This window comes from Diadema antillarum, unplaced genomic scaffold (genome assembly GCF_040938485.1).
Source record: "Diadema antillarum isolate AM-2024a unplaced genomic scaffold, OU_Dant_1.0 scf00000141, whole genome shotgun sequence".
NCBI classification, from domain to species: domain Eukaryota; kingdom Metazoa; phylum Echinodermata; class Echinoidea; order Diadematoida; family Diadematidae; genus Diadema; species Diadema antillarum.
Window position 1 is genome coordinate 731,606 of NW_027271030.1, and position 24,354 is coordinate 755,959.

General features: G+C 39.7%; 1 protein-coding gene across 1 annotated transcript; it reads right to left on the minus strand.

Moving 5' to 3' along the window:
- Positions 1–7,568: 7,568 nt before the first annotated feature.
- LOC139721317 (Golgi phosphoprotein 3-like) lies at positions 7,569–22,685 on the minus strand. Its single transcript, XM_071632638.1, has 4 exons — positions 22,403–22,685; positions 11,498–11,744; positions 10,486–10,799; positions 7,569–8,817 (listed from the first exon to the last, which is right to left on the minus strand). Exons 1-4 carry the CDS (start codon positions 22,595–22,597, stop codon positions 8,707–8,709), a joined length of 867 nt encoding a protein of 288 aa, XP_071488739.1. The 5' UTR covers positions 22,598–22,685; the 3' UTR covers positions 7,569–8,706.
- Between the last annotated feature and the right edge of the window lie 1,669 nt (positions 22,686–24,354).

Genomic DNA, 24,354 nt, shown 5'->3' on the forward strand with positions numbered 1-24,354 from the left:
TGTAGACCACAGATAGTGTACATTTACAATATAATTTATATATAAACACACACACACAGATTCCTCCTCAGCACTGTGCATGAAATCATTCAATGCAAACACACAACTCTGTATAATCTGTTAACATTTTCAAGGCATTCAACTCATATGGACACGAACAATAATCTCAAGTTTTTAAGTGGTGCTGCTGTTTGGAGGCAGATTTGTCTGTGTGAATGGGATGGAACAGGAGAATGAAAACATGAAATTTTATTTTGACTCGAGATGAAAAAGTCATTGCCTTAGTTGCTAAGATATAACTGATGTTGCTTGATTCTTTGCCATTTCCCTTGTGCAGTATACCAAAATAGTGTGATGTACTGTTTAACTTGTCCTGTAGAAAATATCTACATATGTGTTTCATATGAGTTTGAATGACCTTCTTTCTATATTGTAAAGCAGGCTTATATGTTACAAAGCAGTATTTTTGTGGCTTTCCACAGTCTGTCCAAGAGGAACTGATTTAGTATGCATGTGTGTACAGCAGGATCTATCTCTGCACTATTGTCATAAGTGTTGGTAGAACGTCTTTGTTTAGTTTTGTCTTCCACAACATTTGCCAATTTGCTTGTGTGTTAGGCAAGGGATGTATAGAATATGAATTTTTTAGTTTGCAACTCATGTGGGACTAGTGACAGAGATTATGACTGAATGAAAGACCATTGAAGAAATGATGTATTATATTTGACAATTTTGTATAGCTCTCGCTTATTGTGACAAGACTTTGTGACATTAAACATATTTATCCCCAAACAAAACATTGAAGGAATGCCTTATCTTTTTTGCTCCCCGATGTCTTTTAACTCGTTACTATTAGCTATGTTGCGTCATGAACTTCTGATAGTTATCAATTATGATAAAAATTGCCATGGTAATGAGTGCAAATTGTTCATGGTGATTGGACGCATTTATGGTAGTGGCTGTTTTTGCAACTACAATGTCGTAGTACATGTTGTAGAAGCGTTATGCAACCAGGGCCCTGTTACATAACAAGCTGCAATCAAACATAAGTCAGAAAATCAAATGTAAGTCCATTATCAGCCAATCAGAATCGAGTATTCGGAGACTTATGCTTGATTTTCTGACTTATGTTAGGTCTCGACTTTAAAGGTGCATGGTCCCGGTGTTTTAGTCAAATGCGTACGCGGGCGCACGGCGCAAGTTTCCTATAGAGACCCATGCTACTGACTTCTCTTGGGCGCTTACGCTTTGGCCCACTTTCCCGAGTCCGAAGAAGTCCGATCCACTGTGTCAGTGGTCCGATCACAGTTCGGCTCATGATTTGGCTCAGGGGGATGACGGCTTTTAGCAAACTTCTTTTGTGATGTCATAATAAGAAGCACATATGCACGCACCCTGGCATTACTACAGACTGCGTGATGCGCGGAGAAGACAACGAAGGCAACGTTACTTAGCAACACCTACGCGCTTTACTCTTGATGACAGCTCAATTTCGGCAATCTTCGTATCAATGCTAACGGTTATCGGCAGTAGCATCAACAGCGCCATCTACACTACCGGGACTATGCCCCTTTAATGCAACAAGGCCCAGGTGTCGGTCTTTGCTGTTGTGTTGAATGATTTCTGCAGTGATGTGCTTAATGATTTCAAGACCAGCCAGTCAGTGTGGGTGGCTTGATGTTATGTCTGTGCCATGACTGTGGTGGAAAGTTCACCTGCATTAACACTGAAAACCACAAGTTCGTCTAAAAAACAAACAAAACAAAAACAAAAAACTTGACATTTTGACATTAACTTTGATGAGAATACTACACATATTAATTTTGATCAGAATAGTCAAAGTAAAGAGACCATCATGCAGAGTTGTGGCTACTCTGTGCATACATGTATATCTCAATCCCCCCCCCCCCCCAGTAATAACAAGAAAACTTGTTCAAATTCATTAAAATTCATGAAATTCTTCCGTCGACATGTTTTCATTGCAGCTGATTGACAAAATGCCCTACATCGACGTCAATCAGTTGCAAAGAAAACTTGTGCAATAAACTCTTTGGTGCTGGGTACATCGCCACAATTTCATAAAAGCTAATAATCAAATGATGAACATTCCACACGCAGTTAACCTTGCTACATAGAGGGAGAGAAAATCTATCGCCTCATGCAAATGTCAGCCATATACATGTACGTGTATTACATGTGTTACATGAATTTAGCAATATTATTAATCGCTGTTAGACGTTGATGAAGACATACATGGTTGTGGAATTATGAGATTATGATTGCTGATGTTTCGTATCTCTTGGAGTTTATAATCTTTGAGAACTTGTTTCCCCTTTGCTCTGTGAGGAAGACCTTTGGGATTAATGTATTCTCATGCCAAAACAAATGATCAAGTTTTTCAAAATAATCTCTACTCCTAAACTTCCCTTCAAAGACAGCATTTTCCTAAAATGCACTGCAACAGAGAGCAGTCATAAATTTCACACGGACATCTTATAGAGATTAAAATATTTTATTGAAAACATCAGTTAGTCGATTGTACATCAGTAATCCACACTTCTCCTGGTACACAACCACTATAAAAAAAAAATAACAGAAGCCAAATTGAATTGATTACACCAAATATCTATAACATCAGGAGATAACAATTGCCCTTGCTGGCCTTTCAGTGTCTTTGCCATTAGGATAGTGTGCGGGTCCCATTGTAGATGCTGATACAGGACCTGCCCCTACTCATATCTGGCTTATCAAACATATGCCTTTAAAATCAATTTGGCAAAACAAAATAAACATTAAAACCTAGACACAAAACTGATTCATGGACAAAATAAGAGGGAGAAAAAAGAAGAAAGCAAAAATGTGTCTGTAAATTTAGGCAAAAGCATACAGTGACATACAGAAAGACTTTTAGTCGGCCCACTGTTAGTAACAGAACGCTGCAAGGTTTTCAAGAATTACATCACAGTTTGAATTAAAGAAGAGAATTGAAACATGGACTCTCAGAAACCTGCACAGGCCATTAACAATCAAGCACCATCACCTCCTAGGATAAACTATCACTAAATAACCCTTGTTCACAAATGCCAATAATGTTGCTTTGTGATGTGTTGGTTTGATGTTTGTTTTGGGTGTTCCACTGAGAAGAGACAAAAATGTCCCACCACCAAACATTAGTGTGATGAGCCATTTACATCCCACCTCAAGTCTGATAATCACTGCTACTTCTTCTGCCACATGATGTATGATCACTACAGCAAAACAAAAAATAAATTAATAGAAAAAAAATCCAAGAATAAATACATATTTATGTACAGAAAAAAGTCATTTGCTAGGTAAATCATCTGCCACAAAATAATTTTTGTTTACAGGACTGATTTTCTAGAAGCTGTACAAAATAAATGTACCACTGATAAGGTACTTGCACTAGGTAAAATGTTCTATGCAGTTTCATTGCAGGATATAAATCTGTTACTGTACAAAACTTAAAAAGGAAAACTAGAAGTGGAAAAGGCATAAAGTACAAAGAATACGGAAGTTGCAATCAGACATTTATTGTTTGTTCACCAAAAGAGGGCGGTATACAGGATGCCAATATCATCAGTTTTGTTAAAGGTCAAACAAACCAGTGTACTATCCAAACGAAATGAATGGAATGTCCACCACTAATTAAAATCAATGAGACATTCAGGGAAATGACTTTTTGACCTCTCGATATCCACCATGTAAACTGGATTTCAACCGTCTCTTTCTCATCTGGCTTGATCTAGGTTGGAGCTCCTATTCAATCTAAGTAAGCACAATCTCAGATCACAGCAGTTCCTGAGGATATATACATCTAGTCAAGCTTGGAACAAACAGTGCCATATACATCTAGCCATAGATATTGTAGGGAGCTTTAGGTTCCACCACTACTGCTTCATGACAGGATGTCTCATTACACACAAGCATGAGAGAGAGAGAGATGGGTGGAATATCAGCATCTACATTGTAGTTGGGTGAACACACAACACTCCTCAAACTTTATGGCTTTGGGAATGGACTCATGGGCTACTCCAGTAGTATCCCTCAAAATGCAGATGACTGAAACCTTTGCACTTGGCTATTCTCATTGTACTGCAGTCGTTCTAGCTTTTAATATATACCAGTGTTTAAGTAGCAGTGTCATCAAAGTACCCTCCACTAAAAGTTTAAAAACAGTAACAGAAATAAAGCATACTCAAAACTATACAAATGGAGATTATCATAAGACATATATTTGGAGAGAGCACAACAGCATGTGAATTACATGAAAGTCTCTCTGAAAAAGTCAACAACACAGTGCAACCATGAAGTCAACATTCACAGTGACAGTTTCATTCTAGTGACAAACACATACCTCACACTTATACCTGGAGTAAGATTTCAAGGTATATCTGTGGTACTCTTTTGTACTTCAGATCAAGACAACAGACAAATATGTAGCAATGGGTCTACCTGTCTGTACCAGCTGTGAAGTATCAATAAACATACTCTTTTGGATCGCATAAAAATACCTATATTCTTGAAGCTCCATGTCTGATTTGTAAATATAATTTTTCCTTCCTTTCTATGTGAGAGAGACTAATAGAAACTGAACTTGTCAGCATAAGTTTTCAAGTGGTCATTGATGGTAGCCAACAACCTTGTGAAAAGTCTTAGCATGACAAGGTGTTAACCCATTCCATACCAAATTTGAAACCCCCATAGACTTAATACAGAGGCCATCAGGGTTCCCGTATGGAACAGGTTAAGTCTTAAATGAGAATTACACTTAAACAACTAGAACATAATTCATCTTTACAAAACAAAACAAGGCAACCAACTAATAACAATAATAATAATAATAATAATAATGATTAAAAAAAAACATGAACCTCACACTTGGGGTTCTCAAATTCAGGCCTATGTTATAAATAGATCTGGAGAAATACATCATCAAGAGTCAAAGAATTCATGCATTACAATTCCGAAAATAATCTTTGTGATAAAGAGCATATGCAATGCATGAAGCCAGAAGTTATCAATGCTGTATTGTTGGTCTACATAATACTTATTAGATATATCATTCATTTACATACAATTGGAATAGAAGTTTATCTATATACACATTCTCTGGTTTTTCAAAAAGTGTCCAGATCACCAAACATGGCATTCTTTTCCTCCTTCATTTCACACAACAGTGATCAGAGAGTGGTTGGTTTGGTCCACAACAAACGAGCTAAAATACCATGAACATGACTGGTAGGCTATAAAGCAGAGACCAAATGAGGCCCGACCCACATGCATTTACACCAGGCCTCTCATAGAAGGCATGGACAATCCTGATGGACAGTGATTTACTGACATCCTCACTTCGTAGTGACACTCATAGGTAGGAAACTTACTGTATACGCCATATATTTCGCGAATCGGGAATTCCCGACGATTTCGCGAGTGGTTAAATTTGCGATCGTGGAGTCATGTATTGAACGGAGAAGAGTACACGCGTACGTCACATTCATATCGGGATCAGAGTCAATATTTTCGCGTGTCTTTAATTTTGCGAATAGCACCCGACTCGCAAAATTCGCGAAAATAAAAACCTCGCGAAATATTCGGCATATACAGTAATACCAGAGCTACTCTGGCTTTATTCCATAAGTATTTCCTTCTGTCTATAAACAATACCACTACAAGTGAATAGTAAGGATATACATCATACAGTACGCCATATATTTTGTGGGGTCTACTTTTTTTCGAATTGGGACTTCCAGACATTATTTCGCGAGTGGAGTACAGTTGGGAATAGTGAATGTACACATGCATGTCACATCAATTTCAGGAGCAGAGTTAATATTTTCACATGCTGTATTATTCACAATAGTAGTTGACTTGCAGAATTTGAAAAAAACAAAACAAAACTGTGAAACATATGGCGTATACAGCACTCTATGAAGGTGAAATGATTAAGATTTTTCCTTTGCTAAATGTGCCAGTCACAAAATTCCACACAGTATCAACACAGTTTGAATCTTCACAAATTTGCACACTTGGCAGCCAGCATTTGCACATATCAAAACTTGTATCTTGTGCTGTGTCATGATACATAAAGTTACTAACCTTTCTCTGTGGGTGTTCAGTGTCAGTTCACTAGTGCATGACAAGAGAAGACTGACAGTGTATGAATCCTACAGGAATGCATTGTAATTTTCTTCTCAACTCAGGAAGGTGTTGGAACATTCAGTGTAAACACTAACACTTGGTGTCCTTGCAATGCTTGTTCTCTACACTACCAGTGAATGAGGTGTTTGAACATTCAGTGTAAACACTAACACGTGGTGTCCTTGCAACACTTGTTCTCTACACTATCAGTGAATGAGAAAAGTTTGTGCATGCCATGAGAAGAAAAACACCATACCATGAGAACTCAAGGGTGTTTGGATACAGGTTTACGTGTGGACAAGACACTGAGGATGTTTAGGAGGTGCACAGAGTGACAGACACCTGCTATTATCCACACTATATCAATATGAGTTAGGCCTGAAGGAACATAAAATTCATAACCTGTTAGCATACTAACAAACCTTCCATGTACTAGAATTTCAGCATCCCTTGCACATCTTGTTTTCGAATACAAGGGAGTGATTTTATCATGGAACAACTCAGCATGAATTCTTTTGAGAATACTGAGATCCCCATGGAATGTGATGCCCCCATTCTATTCAGATTGTCCATATAAGTCTTGTTCTACATGCTGTCCTGCAGTTTACAATCTAACACATGTATCAACATAAATATCTTACACATTTCAGCCATCACCACCAATGTTTCGTCCTTTCTTAGACATTTTTTGAAAAACCTGTGTCACATATAAAATGATAAGACTCAAGCTGCTCAGTAATCCACATGGGCCTTTAACTAATGTGAATAATTGTTTGTAAAATGTACAATATATTTCCCAGTGTCCTTATTTTCGCAAATTTCTGGAGTTCACTAATATTTTCAAAATATTATCTCCCACTGCATGATTGTGTTATATATTCCCTCCAAGACAACAAAATGCAAATTTTTCTTAGTTTCATATCTTCACTCTGTGGGTAATGTTCACGCATTCTGCCACCCATTAAATGGTCTTGTGAGTGAAAATTTGCAAAAATTATGCATACAAAATATAATTCTTGGATATTTACAAAATGCAAATTACTCTTCTTTTTTTTCTTCAATTTCAATTATGTATGAACACTTTAGAAGCTCACTGTGGCTAATACATACCATAGAGTATAGAGAGAATGCTTAAACAGGAGAGTAACGACATCTGTAACAATGCTATATAATGTCATTTATTGTTAAAACATGGACAATGAGATTATTTCTCTTTCTGTCAAGTGCTTTTTTTTTTACATTAATTGCTATATATTATTTACTTGTCATGTGCACCTCGAGTGTTACTTTAGTGCATGATTACACCTTATTGACAATCTGTGTCTCATGAATGACTCACTAAACTACGTGTACGTAGCTTTTTAGTAATTTTGCTTGAAAATGTTGAGGGGTGGGGGTGGGTGGGGGAGGAGAGTGGCAGTGAGGGTGAGTTGTATGAATTGGGGGTATGAGGCTCCAATCTTTTAACCCTGGAAAACAATTTTGACATGAAGTCCTCAATTTAAAAATACAGCTTGACTTTCAGTGAATCAGAATTCAGCATCTACAAATTACATATGATTTCTCCACTTGATAAAACATAGCTTTGATTGCAACAAGGCCCAATGTTTGTTAAAACCTCTTGAGTCTTATCATAGATCCTCACAATTATTAAAGGAAACATTTAATATCTAACTCCTTGCTCCCACGAGATCCAGAATACGGTACGCTTGATACAGGCTGAGTGATGTTCTCTTGTAATAGCTTTCAGTATGCTATGGATCCATGGTTTGTGTCAATCATTGTAACACATACAAACACAGTCTGACCTTATACACAACTATATGGTAGCAACGGAAGGTGTGCGGTTAGAATTATTCATGTGTCTGTGAAACAACAACAATAAATGAACACAAAGATTACTGTAAAACGAGAAATCAACTGGCCCCAAAAGTTCTTGTCCACACTATATGCATTGAATGCCAGTGGCAATTCGCATGAAAATTTCATGCCACTAAAATGGCCGCTGGCTCCAATTTAAGAAAATTTCATGGCGCAAAAATGTCTTGCTTTACAGTAGGAGGGGAAGGTAGACATACATACATACAGAGGTATTTTGAACACACAACTACAGGTAACAGCTGGTGAATCCCCACAAGGTGATCAATGATCACTTTGTCATGGGATTAAGTGGAAGTGACCTTAAAATCAAAAAGCAAAATGTCTGTATAGGACTGTATGAATCTTCACATAACAGTGCCAAGAAAAGAGACTATAGGTGCGATACAAGCTACACTCTTGGTGGTGGCCACTCAGCTGGCCAGAAGTGTTGAAGAGATCATCGCCAATCGATCAGAAACTGCCTCCCTCCACGAACTGTGGGCGAGGTTTGATGGTTGCATGCCTACACAGCACCTATGTCTCACTGCAGTCTGAATTGTGCAGAGTAGTTTCCAAGCGACTCTTTGCTGACATCTCGTGGGAACTAAGGAGGAAGATAATGTCCAGCTGACAGTTCAGTTCAGGATTGAGAGAGAATGCGAGACTTGGGAAGGCATCTGATGGGGATCACTTGATGAAGGCTGCTATAACAGCCCACATCATGTCGTTGCTACCAGATTTCTGACATAGCTCCTCAGGGTCGGCTTCCAGCAAGGTTTTCACTCTATCCATGGCAAGCTGTTGACGAATATATCGAGACAAAAGACAGATTTATAATCTCATGACATCTGTCTCCCATTTAATACAAGGAATGTTTTCAGCAAAGACAGGAGCACACAGTTGAAGAGAGTAACATCTTGGGAGTATGAAATATTGTGGTAATATATGCATGAGAATAAATATGAATCGCATTAACTCTTTCTGTGTCAGGGACTTTAGATGCTGTGTATACTCCTATTGGGTTTATACACAACTCAATGCACACAAAGGGTTAGGACACAGTTGTGTATGCTTCTTTCTTGCTATTAATATTAAACATAAAGTTCCAATGCTGTCATATGAAATGTATATAAAATGAAGTTGATCATGAGGTCTCATATGACACAAAATCCACGCGGAAAAAAAAACAAAAAAAAAAAACAGATGCAATCTTTTACTCTTTAAATTTTCTTCACATGTCACCTGTGAATGATTAAATATATGCCACATAATGAATACCAGCTTAATTAAGATAATTTGTTGGAAAGTTTGTGTTACACATACAAGGTACATATATGTGTCAAGCCCCATAATACGGAAAATCAATATGCTGGAGAATTTGAACCAAACTACTGCAATTACAGCCAAACAAGCTACGCTCTACAAAGTATAATGCAATTGCACTATGTGTACTGTAACATAATATGTACAAATGTGAAATTGGTATTAATATTTAACCAAATGCAGGTGATTGAGGCTATACTTGCAAGGTCATGCCAACTATAACATGCTACTCAGAACTGCATAAACTAAGTCCAGTAATCTTTCTTGAAATGGTTATGCAACCACTTTTGTACAGTAAGGTTTAACATAACTAGAGACAGCTCATACTATTGCAAGCTGTCATTACTTTGATATGCTAGTGTAAAAAATCTCTGCATAAATGTATGAATGTGCAGCATACATGCTTTAATCTAATGGTAAGTCAAAGACACAAAACAAAGAATAGAATGTGGAGACTCTTTCAACCTCAAGTTCCGCCTGACGAATAGTTTTTATGCATTACTTACACTGAAACAGCTTCCATATTAGGCTACCGTAACACACAGCGTATTGTTGCAATAACCAAGCATGCACTATGAATGTTTGCTCCACAAACAGCAGTCCCCTAGCAGCTGTTTCTAAAAGCTGTGCAAATATCACACGAAAGCTTCCAGCATGATATATATCCTCAATGGCACTTTCCAGCTACACAAAATATTGTCGGTTGAGATGCAAAAAGCATCATATTCACTCAGTCAACATTTATTAAATGCTTTTAATTCAAACCCTCCCTCCTTTCCTGTCATGAGCAGCTAAGCCCAATGTGATGTTATCAAAAATCTATTATCATCATACTCCACAGCACATGTACTGGCTTATTCTTACAATGGCTTCACACAGTGAGGTATCCACTATCTGCAGTATCACATGATCTCACCAATTACGGCCTTCAAAGTAAGTTGTCACCCGACACATCTAAGGTGATCTCACCAAAAGGAAGGCTAACACAATTCTTCCTCACTTCAGAACCAACTTTTACCATCCATCTTGCATTCATCAATAAACATAGCACCCAAAGCAAAGGCTATGTTCAATTTCCTAGATCCCAGAAAAAGAAAGATTAAATGCGTTTTATAAAATAGAATATACCCAGCATTGTCTCACCTCGTAGTCATCATCTGATAAGGGGGCAAAAGCGTTTTCCAGGACATCAGAGGAGTGAGCCAGATAGAGGAGGGACAGCATCCGTCGGTCAAGTCTTAGGGGGTTGTTGGGCCACCTGCTTAGCACAGACTCCTGTACCTTCTTGATGATGCGCTGCTTCACGGCACTATCCACCACAGGATGTGTGGTCATGTCAAAGAGGACAAAGTTCTGCTTTTCTGTGGTCAGAACACCTTTGTCTACCAGATTCTTGGCCAGACGCTCTCGTACATTCCGTAGCTGGTATTTCAGCTTGAGAGGATTCCAAGTCTCACCTGTTCAATTCAAAGACAACATTGGAGTTTTTCATGAATCATTACGATGTGTATATTAATTGCACTGTAATATTAGCAGTTCTGGTGTAAAATCACAAACATTTTCTTCTTTATAAATTTTAGGCATTTGGCCACAGCTTAAAAGAGGTTATGTATTCCACAGTAAAATGGAGGCCACCTTGCATAATTACACTACAGGTGATATTTCATGGACTGGTAAAGTAGGGGAACATAATCAGTAAATTTAATTGGGACGTACATTACACCATACAAATTAAAGCAAGTCTTGATAGTTCAACAAAACAAAGAAATTTACACAGGAAGATTTTGTAAATCATCAAGAAATGAAAGTAGAAGATACAAAATATATTTATCCATTTCAATCTTTTCTACATATATGTAAACTATGTGATTATGAAAAAGAAAGCAATGTCAACTTAATCAGTACATCTGTCTAAACGAATCAACTATTTTTGTTAGTTTGTTTACAGGAAAATGCAAGTATTCAATAGCTGTAGGCCAGAATTAGGTCTTCCTAGCTTTATTCCTCTCCATTTTCCTTCTTCTCCCCCCCCCCCCCCCAAAAAAAAAGAGAGAAACCCCCACTAATTATCATCAGATAAAATATATCTTGATGAGTAGTCCACCTGTGAAATATATGACAGTACATCTACAAGGAATTAATAAAGTACACAAACCACTAAGCAGTTCTATCCAATTCTGCACAGTCTCGGGTGGCTGGGTCTCTTTGACATGTTTGAGAGCCTCATCCAAGAGAACATCGCCCGTTGGTGAATCAGACTTGAGGAGAACTTTCCTGTTCAGCAAGCTTCTTCTCCTCATACCAGTCTTCTCTAGCTGTACCCTCCCTCGTAGTCCCAGCTCTATTAGCATACAGCCTCGCAGACCAGATGATATGCAGTCATTCCAAAATGATGTGTAACCCTGATAGCAAAAAAGGAACATTGCATTAGGAGGATTAATTACTAGCAACAAGTTGCAATCATTTATTATAGTGGGGGTGTCATAGAAGCCAGAAAGAAACGCATCACATCTAATGTTAAATCCCACAAACTGTTATTCAAAGATGAAAAGTGAACAATTCATCCATATAATCAATTGATATGCACAGCTGCTTTACAACAAAAGTTGTTTCTGACAACCTAACCTGCTTGCCTCAAGCATGTTCAACGCAGTCAAAACATGGACCTACCACATGCATGGACATTCATTGCTCGTTGATTTATGCACCTGTTTTACTGTCAAAAGTGTCAGAAAAAAAAAATGAACATGCTTTCCTGCTTTGATCCAGTCTTGTCAAGCCCTATCCAGCCTGGACAAAAACAAGATGGAGCTTTCAAAAATCTAAAAACTACATGCACAGAAGATACCTCTCTAAAATCGATAGAAATGCATGTGCAGTTGTACATGTAGTGTGCATCGCTCAAGCAGTTTCAGGGTAAACATGGACAACTAAATAACAGTAGATGACATGAATGTCTGATCATTCAGCAACATTACATGCATGGCGTCAAGTGTCCCCTTCAGTAATTACCAATTTTGTGACACAGAATTTGTCATGTTCGAGGTTTGCTGCTCCCCATCATCGGTGCTTGTTCAATAGGGGAGTTGAGACTGAAAAGGCACCTAGGCCAAATGAGACCGAAGTGATGGAAATGGTTTTTTTGTCAGACAATGCAAAATAACACTTAATTTAAACCCTTCACGACCCCACCTTTGACCTTCCGCTAGGGCACCCACTTGGGGCGCTACTCACCACAATATAAATATATAGAAAATATGTCAAATCATGTTTCATTTTGTTTCTTATATTCTTCATATTTTTCTCCGAGAACAATCACTTCCATATTTGCCACAAAAGAAGACCAATTCAGTGGTTTGTTCTATGCCTGCCTGTCCCATTTGAGAGTGCTGATTTTTTTTGTCTTTTGTCTTCTTCTAACATCACACAAAGTGAAAGACGTTACAACAGGCACAAAATCCTCAAAGAAGGTAAATTCCTGTGAAGTGTCACTTATGTTACTGCATGTCCTTCAAGAGAGAATGGCTATGGGGAAAAAGCAATCCCATTTTCATTTGATCAAGCTCTTGATCTGTGTGCTGATGTCTAGACCTTTGACTTTCAGGAGAATCTAAGCCTCATCTGAATAATTCCCAGTGGGGCATTGCAAACCAACTTATGCAGTTTTCCTTTGCTAACCTCCACTAAAATTGGAAAAACAAAACAAAACAAAACAAGAAAGCAAAACAAAACAACATACTGTGTTTCAATTGAGTACAAGGAATACACTGTACATCCAACTCTTTGTTGTGATTGTGCAGAAAGTGACTTAAAGTGAATTAAAAGACCGATATTGGGCACATGACTGCGTATTTTAAAACAAGAAACAAGAATTGGTAATATAGACAGTGCCTACATGTATTGTACAAGATTGTACTGTAAAGACATTACAGCTTTACGTTGTCATGCTAATCACACAAATTGATGTTGGTCTTGAAAGTGATCTTATAACATTAAAAGGAAGAGCAAGCATCAAATGTTATTAAATGTATGGGTTAACAGGTAAGAAGTCTAAGGAATTCTTCCCACCTACTGCTGAGCCTATGAGGCAAAAAGAGCAGAGCAGATCTGAATTGCCAGGAAAATTACATTAAATAACCACTTGCCTGTTAAGTACACACACTTGTTAAGGGGTCGGAGTGGTTGAACAAACTACCCATCATGCCCATTGTCCATTCAGGCGGGGAAGTGAAGAGAAATGCATCATACATGTACTGTATACCGGTACGCCATATATTTCACGAATCTAAATTTTCGCAAATCGGGAATTCCCGACGATTTCGCAAGTGGTTAAATTCTCAACTGTGGAGTCCTGTACTGAACGGAGAAGGGTACATGTGTACATCACATTCACATCAGGATCAGAGTCAATATTTTTGCGACGTCTTTAATTTTGTGAATAGCACATGACTCACAAAATTCATGAAAATAAAAACCTTGCGAAATATTCAGCGTATTGAGTACATTTGTGGAAGTACAACAGAGAAGTAGAACTAGATTAAACCTACCAGAATTCAGCCACTTACTGTAAGCTATTCTGCAATATTTTTCCTACTAAAATATTATACAAATCATTTCTACAATGTATTTTAGATATATCAAACTTCTTCTATCTCAATTGTGGTTTTGTCAAATACATCATAGAATTTCAAAACATCCAAAAATATATCGCTATGATAACCAACCAGAATCCGACTGCCCCAGCCAGAATTCAGTGAGGCGAGGATACACGTTCAATACTGCTGAAAAATGATCGCACCATACCTTGTTGGCGCAAGGTTGCATTGGAGACATTCTGGCGCCTCGTGGTGACCGAATTCTGGCAAGTCGGCACTTGCATTCAACCCCTGTACATTGAGTCATTGCATTGGCACGTACAGAGATTTTTTGTTTTGTTTTGTTTTTCTTGTGCATTTTTGTGGATATCATCAATCCGAGCTTGCGATAAACAAAAAATCTCTCAACAGAACAGTATTTATTTCTCGATTTTTAATGCCTTTTCCGAGACTCTGAATCTTAACACTGTACTACTGTGCACTTTGGCATTTTTGACAGCAAAATTTGGGATTTTGAAAGGGTTTATGGAGGTGACTAAGGGACTTTCCTGTTGTGAACAACAGTTCCAGTACAGACACAATATATATGTGAAATGATGTAATATGTGTGTGTTGCAACAATAGAATTTGCTGGCTTGTGATTAACCCCAGGGCACTTCGTTGTACATGATTATATTGTGGGAGCCCCCTAAGTCAACAGAGTGTCATCTCTGTACTTTGAAAAAAGAAACACAAATTTAAGCACCTCAAAATGTGCCCTATTTTAGCCGCAAATGGTTCACTTTTATATGATTCGTATCTAATTCATACCCGTCGTGCACTTGCTCATTTCCAGACTGATCCCATGGTCTTGAAAAGATGTTTTTCTACGAGTTCATCTCCATAACATCCCCCATTCCTTCCTTCATTTTTCGAAGCAACCTTTGCAAGGCACATTGCGCATTGGTGATATGAATATATGCATGAGTCGCAATGTCTTAAGCCTTTGGACAAGGCCCTTTTGCGGTGTTGTGGTGAGTGAATGGGGTTTGAGTGAAATGTGCCCAGCAGAGAGCGACCGGGCACCACACGATGTCGCGCAGCAAGGGTGCGTTGTTAAAAGGCTACACTGCCAATGGCTAGCGCATGCACACAGGTTTCAAATTCATCGAGAAGAACAGTTGTCGTTCTTACAGATTCCCCTCGACCGAATCAACAAAAGTCATAAATTTGGACAGAAAGGGACTATTTGAAGAACCAGATGTTGCATAATGCCAGTTGTCAACAATTGTACTACATTTGTACGTATTCAAATCGAAGAAAGTTTGAGAATTGTTGGATTTGATGGGTGATACTACCCTGTACAAAACCAAAATTCCTAGAATCCGTAAAAGCGCTGGGGTTGGTCGCAGTTAGTATACAAATGCATAAACCAGTTCACGGTTCCAGTCTGAGCATGTGCGGTTAAAGGTCATGCAGACCTTCTCTTGAAATGGATTTGCAACTGAGGTATTTAAAACCTAGACAGGGTTTCATGACAACTATGTTGTAAATGAACCAGGTGCAGATTGGTATTTACAGGTGAATGTGCATTCTTTTCAGCAACATTAACAAAAGCCATTCATGCAGCACCGACATGTAAATGACCACTTCTTGCATGGCTGTTTTCAACTGCTCTGGTTGAAGACTGTTCCATGTTTTGCAAAATCTGTGGTTGGAGAGGTCAATGCAGACTACTGCTAACTATGAACTGGCTTATTCCGACTGATGCACGAAAAGGTAAGTGCATCATCTGTGTTATAGAATGGGTAATTTTCTTACCAAAAATCCATTTTTTCTGTAATGTTACTCAATGGCAAATTTACAGGATACATTTCCTTTTGGCTTGCTATAGACGAGAGCCCAAAAATCATGCATCAAGTATTTACTGGACATATGGAAAAAAGTACTGGATGCATGATTTTCAGCCAATCATCTTGTACGGAGTGTGCAAACTTTGGTTACAAGTGTGCGTACTCTTCCTACAAGTGCACAATAACATGCTTACCACTGTGATTCAGCGTGTGGCCAGTACAAAATCAACACATAGCTCTCGACCAATGAGATAGCAGGATTCTGGCTACCCATAACACACAAATGCTGCACAGGTTTGAGTGCGTCAGTCGGAATTGTGTGCATAAGGTAACCACTATGGAATGCTTAACCCATGAGGGAAAGCCGAGTGGGTTTTGGCTAAATTCCATAGTCACTGCATGCACACTATTCCGACTGACGCACCTAAAGACATGTGTGTAATCTGTGTTATATGAAGAATGGAGACAATTTTCTTGCCAAAATTCTGTTTTTCGACCATGTTACATGATGGTAAATTTGTTATTAAATAATAGATTATCAAATTACATCAAGTTATTAAATATGTATTTCCTTTTGGCTTGCCATAGACGAAAGCTCGAAAATCATGCATCAAATACACTGGATGCATATTTTTTTTTCAACCAATAGGCATCTCATATTGTTAAAGTGGTTTCTTTCGCATACAGATACTTTCGCGGTTTCCATCGGTGCCGACTTTTTCGCTTGTGTTTAAATTCGCAGTCAGCAAAATCTGTGAATTCACAGTTGGCAAAAACTGTTTTATCTTGCACATGAAAACCCAAACTAGAGTATAATCCACTTATTCTTTTATTTATCAAATAGAAATTAAAATAACAGTACAATGACCGCATGCGTGGGGCACACTACGGTTTGCACTCCCACCGTTCTGAGCGAAGATGTCATGTCACACTCAGCGCACTGCACGCACCATGCCGTTGCTCCCTACCATAGCAGACGACGGCAAGCTAGTATCGGTTGATGATCGGTTTGCTATCGCTTTCAATTATAAAAGGTTTTCCCTCATTGGTCGGCTTGCTCTCCCACAATGCCTTCCGAAAATGACATCATCGCTTTCTTCCATTCATAAGCTTTACGTTGATACCATGTACACCTGCGTGGCTTACTGGAAAACGACGTAGATTTTCCGTATAATTTCGCCCTATATTATGGAATTTTCCGGCAATCTGTGCCAGGAATATGTCATCAAAGGAGTAGTTTTGGTCATACATGCAATTTTTTTTCATCCTCGTGGTATTTTTTGATGAATTCTCAAGCGATTAATCTCTGTTTTGATACACTTTTACCGTGTGCGAGTATGTGCAATGTATGTGCGAGGATGTTTGAAGTGCATAGATCAATGTTGAAAATGTTCCGTAGCGAGTGACCTACCCGATACTTCTGCGGTGCACTGCAAGGCTATTAGGGTACATACAAACGGGATACGAGAGCGGGATAGCGTGCAGTGACTTCACGCGCTGTGCATGCTAGCGATGCAGCAAGCGAGACACAGTGCTCACAATACACACGGCCAACGCAGTTGTGGCTCAGCCAATCAGCAATGAGGTAAGACCTGGCAAGTGCATCGCGGAGCGGAGAGAGCCCGAGAGAGAAGAGGCCAAGATATTTTTAGCTCTCTCATTGCTGCGATCGTTAAGCCGACAGTCGTGATATCGATATTCTGTACGCAATCGGGAGTTGAGTGGTGGAGCGGCAGGCATTCTCAGTGGGTTCTGAGGCGACATGAATTATGCATGTCGGAGATCTGCGCTTGCGCTGTGTTGTCTGAGGCGCTGCTTAAACTGTGTACATGGCATATGGCAGTCAAACCGTAGTGGCGCATACGCACAGGAGTTGACCTACATTACGCGGTATCACTGTGTGTGTGTTGACCATCAATACACTAAATGCGTGGAATCTTTGCGTGTGCATGTGCGCAATAGCATTGTAACAAGCGGCGAGTTCAAAATATTTCCTTGCGTGGTTAATTTCGCGCAACTTTTCAAAACATTTTCGCTTGATGTTAAATTCGCGGTTCAACATCGAAGCGCGAAAATAAAACCACCGCGAAAGAAACCATTTTTACAGTAGATCATACTGAGTGCGTGAAAACTTGCTTTGTGCACAAACCTTTGTTACAAGTGCACGCACTCTTGCTACAAGGGCGCGATAACATGTTTACCACTGTGAGCAGCGTGTGGCCAGAACAAAATCAACAAACAGTTCTCAACCAATGAGATCGCAGGATTTTTGCCTCCCATTTTATAACTTGTGACGAGAGCTGGCAGGTTGCCAAATACTGGTGGGCCTAGCCTAGACCCTAATCGATAATCTACACTACTCAAAAAAAGTTAAGGACCACTTTTTAACGTACATAAAAATTTTATACAAGGTGTTTTATTTCTGGAAATACCTCAGTACAACTGTCCTAAATGTCCTTAAACACGCTGTAATCAATTTCACGCATGGGTGGTTTCAGTTGTTGCACAATGTCTCTCGCATCACTGCACATCCTGAAAAGTGGGCCCCGAGGGGTATCAGCTACCGACATGAAGTGGTAAAAACGAATGTCTGAGTGTCTTTCAGGCAGTTCAGTAACGAGTGTGACCACCTCCTGCAGCAATAACGGCTTCACAGCGCTGTCTCATGGAGCTGATGAGGCGATTGATGTCTCTGACATCCAGTGCATCCCATGCAGCCTCCAGAGCAACACCCAGCTGCTGCAGTCCAAGTGGATGGGCTTCGAGCTGCTCGAGACTCCTCCCCATCATGTCCCAGACGTGCTCTATCGGGTTTAAGTCCGGGGACCTCGCTGGCCACTCCATACGCTCAATCCCCTGGCCCTCAAGGAACTCGGTCACCACCCTAGCTCGGTGGGCACGGGCATTGTCATCCATGAAAATGATGTTTTGTCCCACATTTTCTGCAAATGGCACCACTATAGGTTCAAGGACCTCATCCCTGTACCTCACTCCTGTCATTGCTCCCCCTGGGACCACGTAGAGACGAGTACGGTTGGCGTAGGTGATGCCTCCCCACACCATGACGCTGCCTCCCCCATAACGGTCATGTTCTGCAATACAGGGGTCTGCAAATCTCTCCCCTGGTCGCCTCCAGACTCTCGAACGTCCATCATTGTGGTCAAGGGAAAATCTGCTCTCATCTGTGAACAGAACTCTACGCCATTGCTGTCTGGTCCATCTGACATGCTCCCGGGCCCAGTTGAGACGAATTCTTCTGTGAGCAGGGGTGAGTGGGACACACTGAGCTGGCCGTCTGGCATGCATATTGGCTCTGTGAAGTCGGTTACGGATTGTTTGAGTGGAAACAATCACTCCAGTTGCTGCAGCGAAGTCATTGTTGAGGCGTCGTGCACTGTGAAAGCGGTTGCGGAGGCTGAGATTCGTCAAGTAGCGATCATCTCTAGGGGTTGTCGAAACTGGTCGGCCACTGCGGGGTCTCTCGGAGTATAGCCCTGTCTCTCGGTGTCTTTGATTTGCTCTGCTAATGACACTGTGTGACACGCCCATCATTCTGGCTACTCTTCGCTGACTGAGGCCAGCTTCCAGCATCCCTAGGGCTCTGGCTACATCTGTTTCACTTAGGTGGTGTCTTGGCATTGCTGTTGTCGGCAAGTTGTTGATTGTACAGACTAAAGACAGAAAATGCTTTGGAAGACACTTGTCTTATGGCCCACTGCAATGATGCCAGAGACATCATGAAAGAACTGCATGTGTGAAATTGATGTCATTGTGTTTGATGGCATTCTGGACAGCTGTATCTTGGCATTGCTATTGTCAGCAAGTTGTTGATTGTAGAGACTAAAGACAGAAAATGCTTTGGAAGCCACTTTTGTACGGGCACATTGCAATGATGCAAGAGACATGAAAGAACTGCATGTGTGAAATTGATTTCATTGTGTTTGATGGCATCCTGGACAGCTGTATCTTGGCATTGCTGTTGTCAGCAATTTGTTGATTGTAGAGACTAAAGACAGAAAATGCATTTGAATCCACATTTGTACCACTTCACAATGGGCCCACTTTTCAGGATATGCAATAATGCGAGAGACATCATGCAACAACTGAAACCACCCATGTGTGAAATTGTTACAGGGTGTTTGAGGAGATTCAAGACAGCCATATTCGGGTATTTCTAGAAATACAACACCCGGTTTGAAAATTGTATACACACATTAAAAAGTGGTCCTTAACTTTTTTTGAGTAGTGTATTTCAATTTAGGGTAACACCCCCAGTATTCGGTCACTTAAGCTTTTTTGCAATATTTTTCAAACTAAAATAATACATACATACATCATATCTACAGCAATGTATGTGAAATACCAGTTGGTATATCAAATTTCTTTAATCTCAATTTTTATTTTGCTAAATATCACAAAGAATTTCACAAAATCCCAAAATATATCACCTTGAAAATTCCCCAGAATACGGTCATCATGACCAGTATTCGGACACGCGATATGCACGTTCAAAGTCAATGCGTGTTCAACGCAGCTAAAAAATGCGCCGCGTGCTACCTTGTTGACGCAAAATTGCATCAGCGATGTTGCGGTGCCCATTAGTGACCGAATACTGGGGAATCGGCACTTGCATTCAACCTTTGTACATCAAGACACTGTATCGGCATGTACGGAAATTTTGCTTTTCTTTTGCGTTTTTGAGGATACCATCACACTCCAAGCTTGCGATAAGCAAAAAATCCCGCGAGAGAACGGCACATTTCTTGATTTTTAGCGCTTTTTCGGCGACCCGTACTCTTAAAACTGGACTCAATCCTCGCGCGCTTTTGGAAAGTAGCGCCGATTCTGCATTTTTGACGGTAAAATTTGGAATTTTGGATGCATTTTTGGAGGGGGTTAAGGGAGTTTCCTGTTGTGAATAAGTGTGCAAGTATGTGAATTGATGTGACTTGTGTGTGTTGTGACAGTTGAACTTACTGCCGGTGACAAGCGATAAGTGACCGAATACCGGTAGCTGACCGAATACTGGTACCCTTGGCCTTACCCTACTTATTTAGAAGTTTAACATTAGTGGTTTCTGTAAATTTTGTGCTCTGAGAAAATCGTAGGCTGTGTAGCATTCCACTGAACAAGAATGAAAATTAAAAAAGAACCACAGATTTCACATTTCTTTAAGCTAAAATAGTAGGGTGGAACATCCTATTACCGGACGCTTTTCTTTGTGGCTTTGAATTCCGTACTCATAGAATGAAATTTCGGCTAAAAACAACACCACTTATTCACAGACTCATGGAAATTACGAATTCAGCCAACTTACGTCATTTCTTCGTTCCAGTTTTTAGAAAATATGCTTCAAACATACCCCTCTAAAAATAGTGGTTTTTTGCGCGGTGCAAAATCGCATTGTATTACCGGACGCTATTTTCGTAATCGAATAATCGAGGTCTTTCGCACCTAATCCTTGCACCAGAATCACAATTCATCCCACAAATCACCGTACACATTCTCACCGAGCGGATGACACACAAAAAATTCTGCAAATGAAGCTCAAATTTCGTATTTTACAGTAAAATGTCTGTCTTGACCATTTCGAACAGTTCACGCAATAAAACCTTGTGAGAAATCGACAACTGGTTAGAGTATACGTGCTTTGTCTATGGGAGCTGCACGCGCGGGTGATGAGTTGCGTGCCCCTTAGCGCACAACTATTCCGCATCGTTCTCGTTTGAGGACGATAATATAGCTACAATTTTTCCGATATTGATCAGTGAACTTTTGGTTCTAATAGAATCTTCAGCATTTTTCCTGTATGTGAGTGGGATTTCATAGAATTTCAGTCGCGAAATGTGATTCAAACATGCATAAATATTAACTATAAACGTGGTGCGGTTCACTCAACTATAAATTTGAGGTAAAATTTGAATTTTTTCGTGTTTTTACATTTTTATGTGGCGTTTTTTGCGATTTCGGTCCACACAAAGTTCTGTGACTGTGAGGCTAATCTACGAAGTCTCGCGCGTACAGAATGTCATTAGTACGCAAAAATGTGCGTGTCCGGTAATACCATGGTGTCCGGTGACACCATGCTTGCCCCTACTAAAATAGAACAGTCCCAGGCGTCGGTCTACTCTGCCTTTTTTGCAGGAGGCTGATAACATCCACTCTGGCTCTACTGACCCTCGGTGCATTGATCAAGGATGACTGCGACTGTAGTGTAACTAAAAGTGTCGTAAATTTAGTCTCACTGCACTGCCACACCTGTGATACCTGAGCTGTCGTATCAAACCCTAGTGTGTTTCACTTGCAGTAGAACAGTATCAATCAACCACAGGAACACCACGGTCCGCAGCACACTCGCACACTTCACAGTGTCTTCTGTAATGAACTATTTATAATGAAGCCAAAGCCAAAAGGGAGTGTAGTACGAGTATACAGTGGCCGACGTGTGACGACGACAGGTCTCGTCCATCTCTTCTGTGTGGGGTATCGTCAGTGATCGTCACTGACACTCCGGTGTTGGCTGACCATTCGCCCTAAATGCTTCGTAAAACGTTAAAAGTTAAATCTAGTTGGGTGGTTTAACATGCGGAAAATTTATTATAATTGGCTATGTATGATTGTAGCAATGTTTACCTCTTTATCTTTGAGACCCAGGAGTAAGACCTCTTCCATTAGCGTTAATCTCGTTTCTTTCGACTCTTCAAAATCTTCCTCGTTATGCTCGTCTTCATCGATGGAATTTGTTCCTTCTCCTCCCTCCGCTCCCCTTGATGAAGCAGCCGAATGTCTTTGAACCAGAGTACTACCCCTCTGAGTTAAGGAGGTCATGTTTATTCAAGAAAGTTTAATAAAATGTCTCCAAACTAATGAAATGTGTATTCGTCGGCGGAGCAAGGATTAGCACAATATCGCAAAATGGCTGCTCCCGTGAATAATGACGTCAAAATCCTTGACTTGAGCAGACGTGTGATGGCGTAGTGTTGTTTTTCAGCGTCACGGCACGGGGGTGGGAGCTGGAGACTGACCTCTCCTTTCTTTCTCGCGTTTAATGAGCACTGAAAACCAATTCCAGTTTTATCTATTTTTTTCTTGCTAATTTGACGAAAATTTTGCCCTACACAGTAATGATGATTTATTGGTGTATATTAAAAAGCTAATGTATTTGTGTTATTGCTCTATGATGGCATATTGTCTATACCGTTTTCTAAATCTTTTTTTTTTTTTTAAGATATATTTTGTAGGGCAAAAGAGAATCTCTTATGCGTAGGTAACGACGCAATGGGTGGGGGGGGGGGGGGGCTTTGGCCCCACCCATTTCTTTACATAAAACATAGGAATACATAAGGTCTAATCACTCCCCCCCCCCCATTTTTGTTGTTGTTTTTTTGTTTTGTTTTGTTTTTGTTTTTGTTTTTGTTTTTGTTTTTGTTTTTGTTTTTGTTTTTGTTTTGCCCCGGAAGTGGGCATCAGACACCTTTGCTTTGAAGTATATTAACTCCTGAAGTTGTACCAGAAAAATGTCGCTTGACATGCAGCTGATGAAACGGTAAAGTGCGGGTAAGACCTTTTTTTTTTCTTCTTCTTCTTTTTTTAGCAGATGAAACCCGGAAGTGGAACCAGAAGATTAACTGCTCCTCCGACTTTTAAAGAGGAAATCCATCCCAAAAATAGATGAACTTCGAAAGAAAGAGGAAAAAAATCCTACAGAACGATACAATACTGACAAAAATCAGTTCCACAAATAAGAAAGATAACTTATGACATTTTGAAATTTATTTACTTATTTTTTGCAAATGTATTAGAAACTTGCCATGGTGACGGCATATCATGGTCATAAATCAGGGCACAGATTTTGGTGATCGAACTACTTCCGCATATTTTCGAGCAATGATCAAGAAATTTAATGCGCACATTGCCATTAATGAGTTATTTGGTAAAGATGTGAAAGTCACAGTATCAAAAACTGCATTGCCATGGAAACAGCATGTTACGGCAAGCGATCGATAATCATAATATATAAAAAGTTATATTAACATAAAAGTATACCATATTATATAAAAAGTTTATCATTTTCAACCAACATGCTCTCGAAGCTTGGCATACAGGTTAGTGTGGCAAGGGGTGAAGATGTGCAAGACATATTTTTCGAATGTGTTGAAATTTCGTTGCCGTGGTAACAACATAATATGTAGTAATACGTAAACGGCATATCATGGGAATAAATATCGGAAAAATATTGCGGTAATCGAGATCTGTGTGCAATATTCCATACAGACTTATATTTTCAAGCTCAGTATTTTTTTCTTTCATCTATTCGTTATATGGCTAATAGATACTCAGTATTATGTGTTGGGGTGGGTTTCGCAGCTCGCGCACCTGTGATTGGCATGATCTTAGCTGCGTTTCGAGTGTTGGCTCGCTTCCTTTCTTTTTCCATGTCATGATAAAAGGGCTTTACTTTCTGTATACGCTGTATAATGGGGTTTCTCTGAATTACAGCGAGTATGATATTACTGTATATCTGTATATGTCAAAAACAGGAGGTTTCATAGTGTGTGTGATATAAACCTTGAAGTGGAATGAGA

What these genes read in the sequence shown, in the direction of transcription:
- LOC139721317 (XM_071632638.1), bottom strand. Translation starts at nt 22,597, where the DNA reads ATGACCTCCTTAACTCAGAGGGGTAGTACTCTGGTTCAAAGACATTCG. An exon ending in TTGGATAGAACTGCTTAGTG is followed by an intron (nt 10,800 to 11,497) that starts GTTTGTGTACTT and finishes TGAATTGAACAG; the next exon opens with GTGAGACTTGGAATCCTCTC. An exon ending in TATCAGATGATGACTACGAG is followed by an intron (nt 8,818 to 10,485) that starts GTGAGACAATGC and finishes ATTCGTCAACAG; the next exon opens with CTTGCCATGGATAGAGTGAA.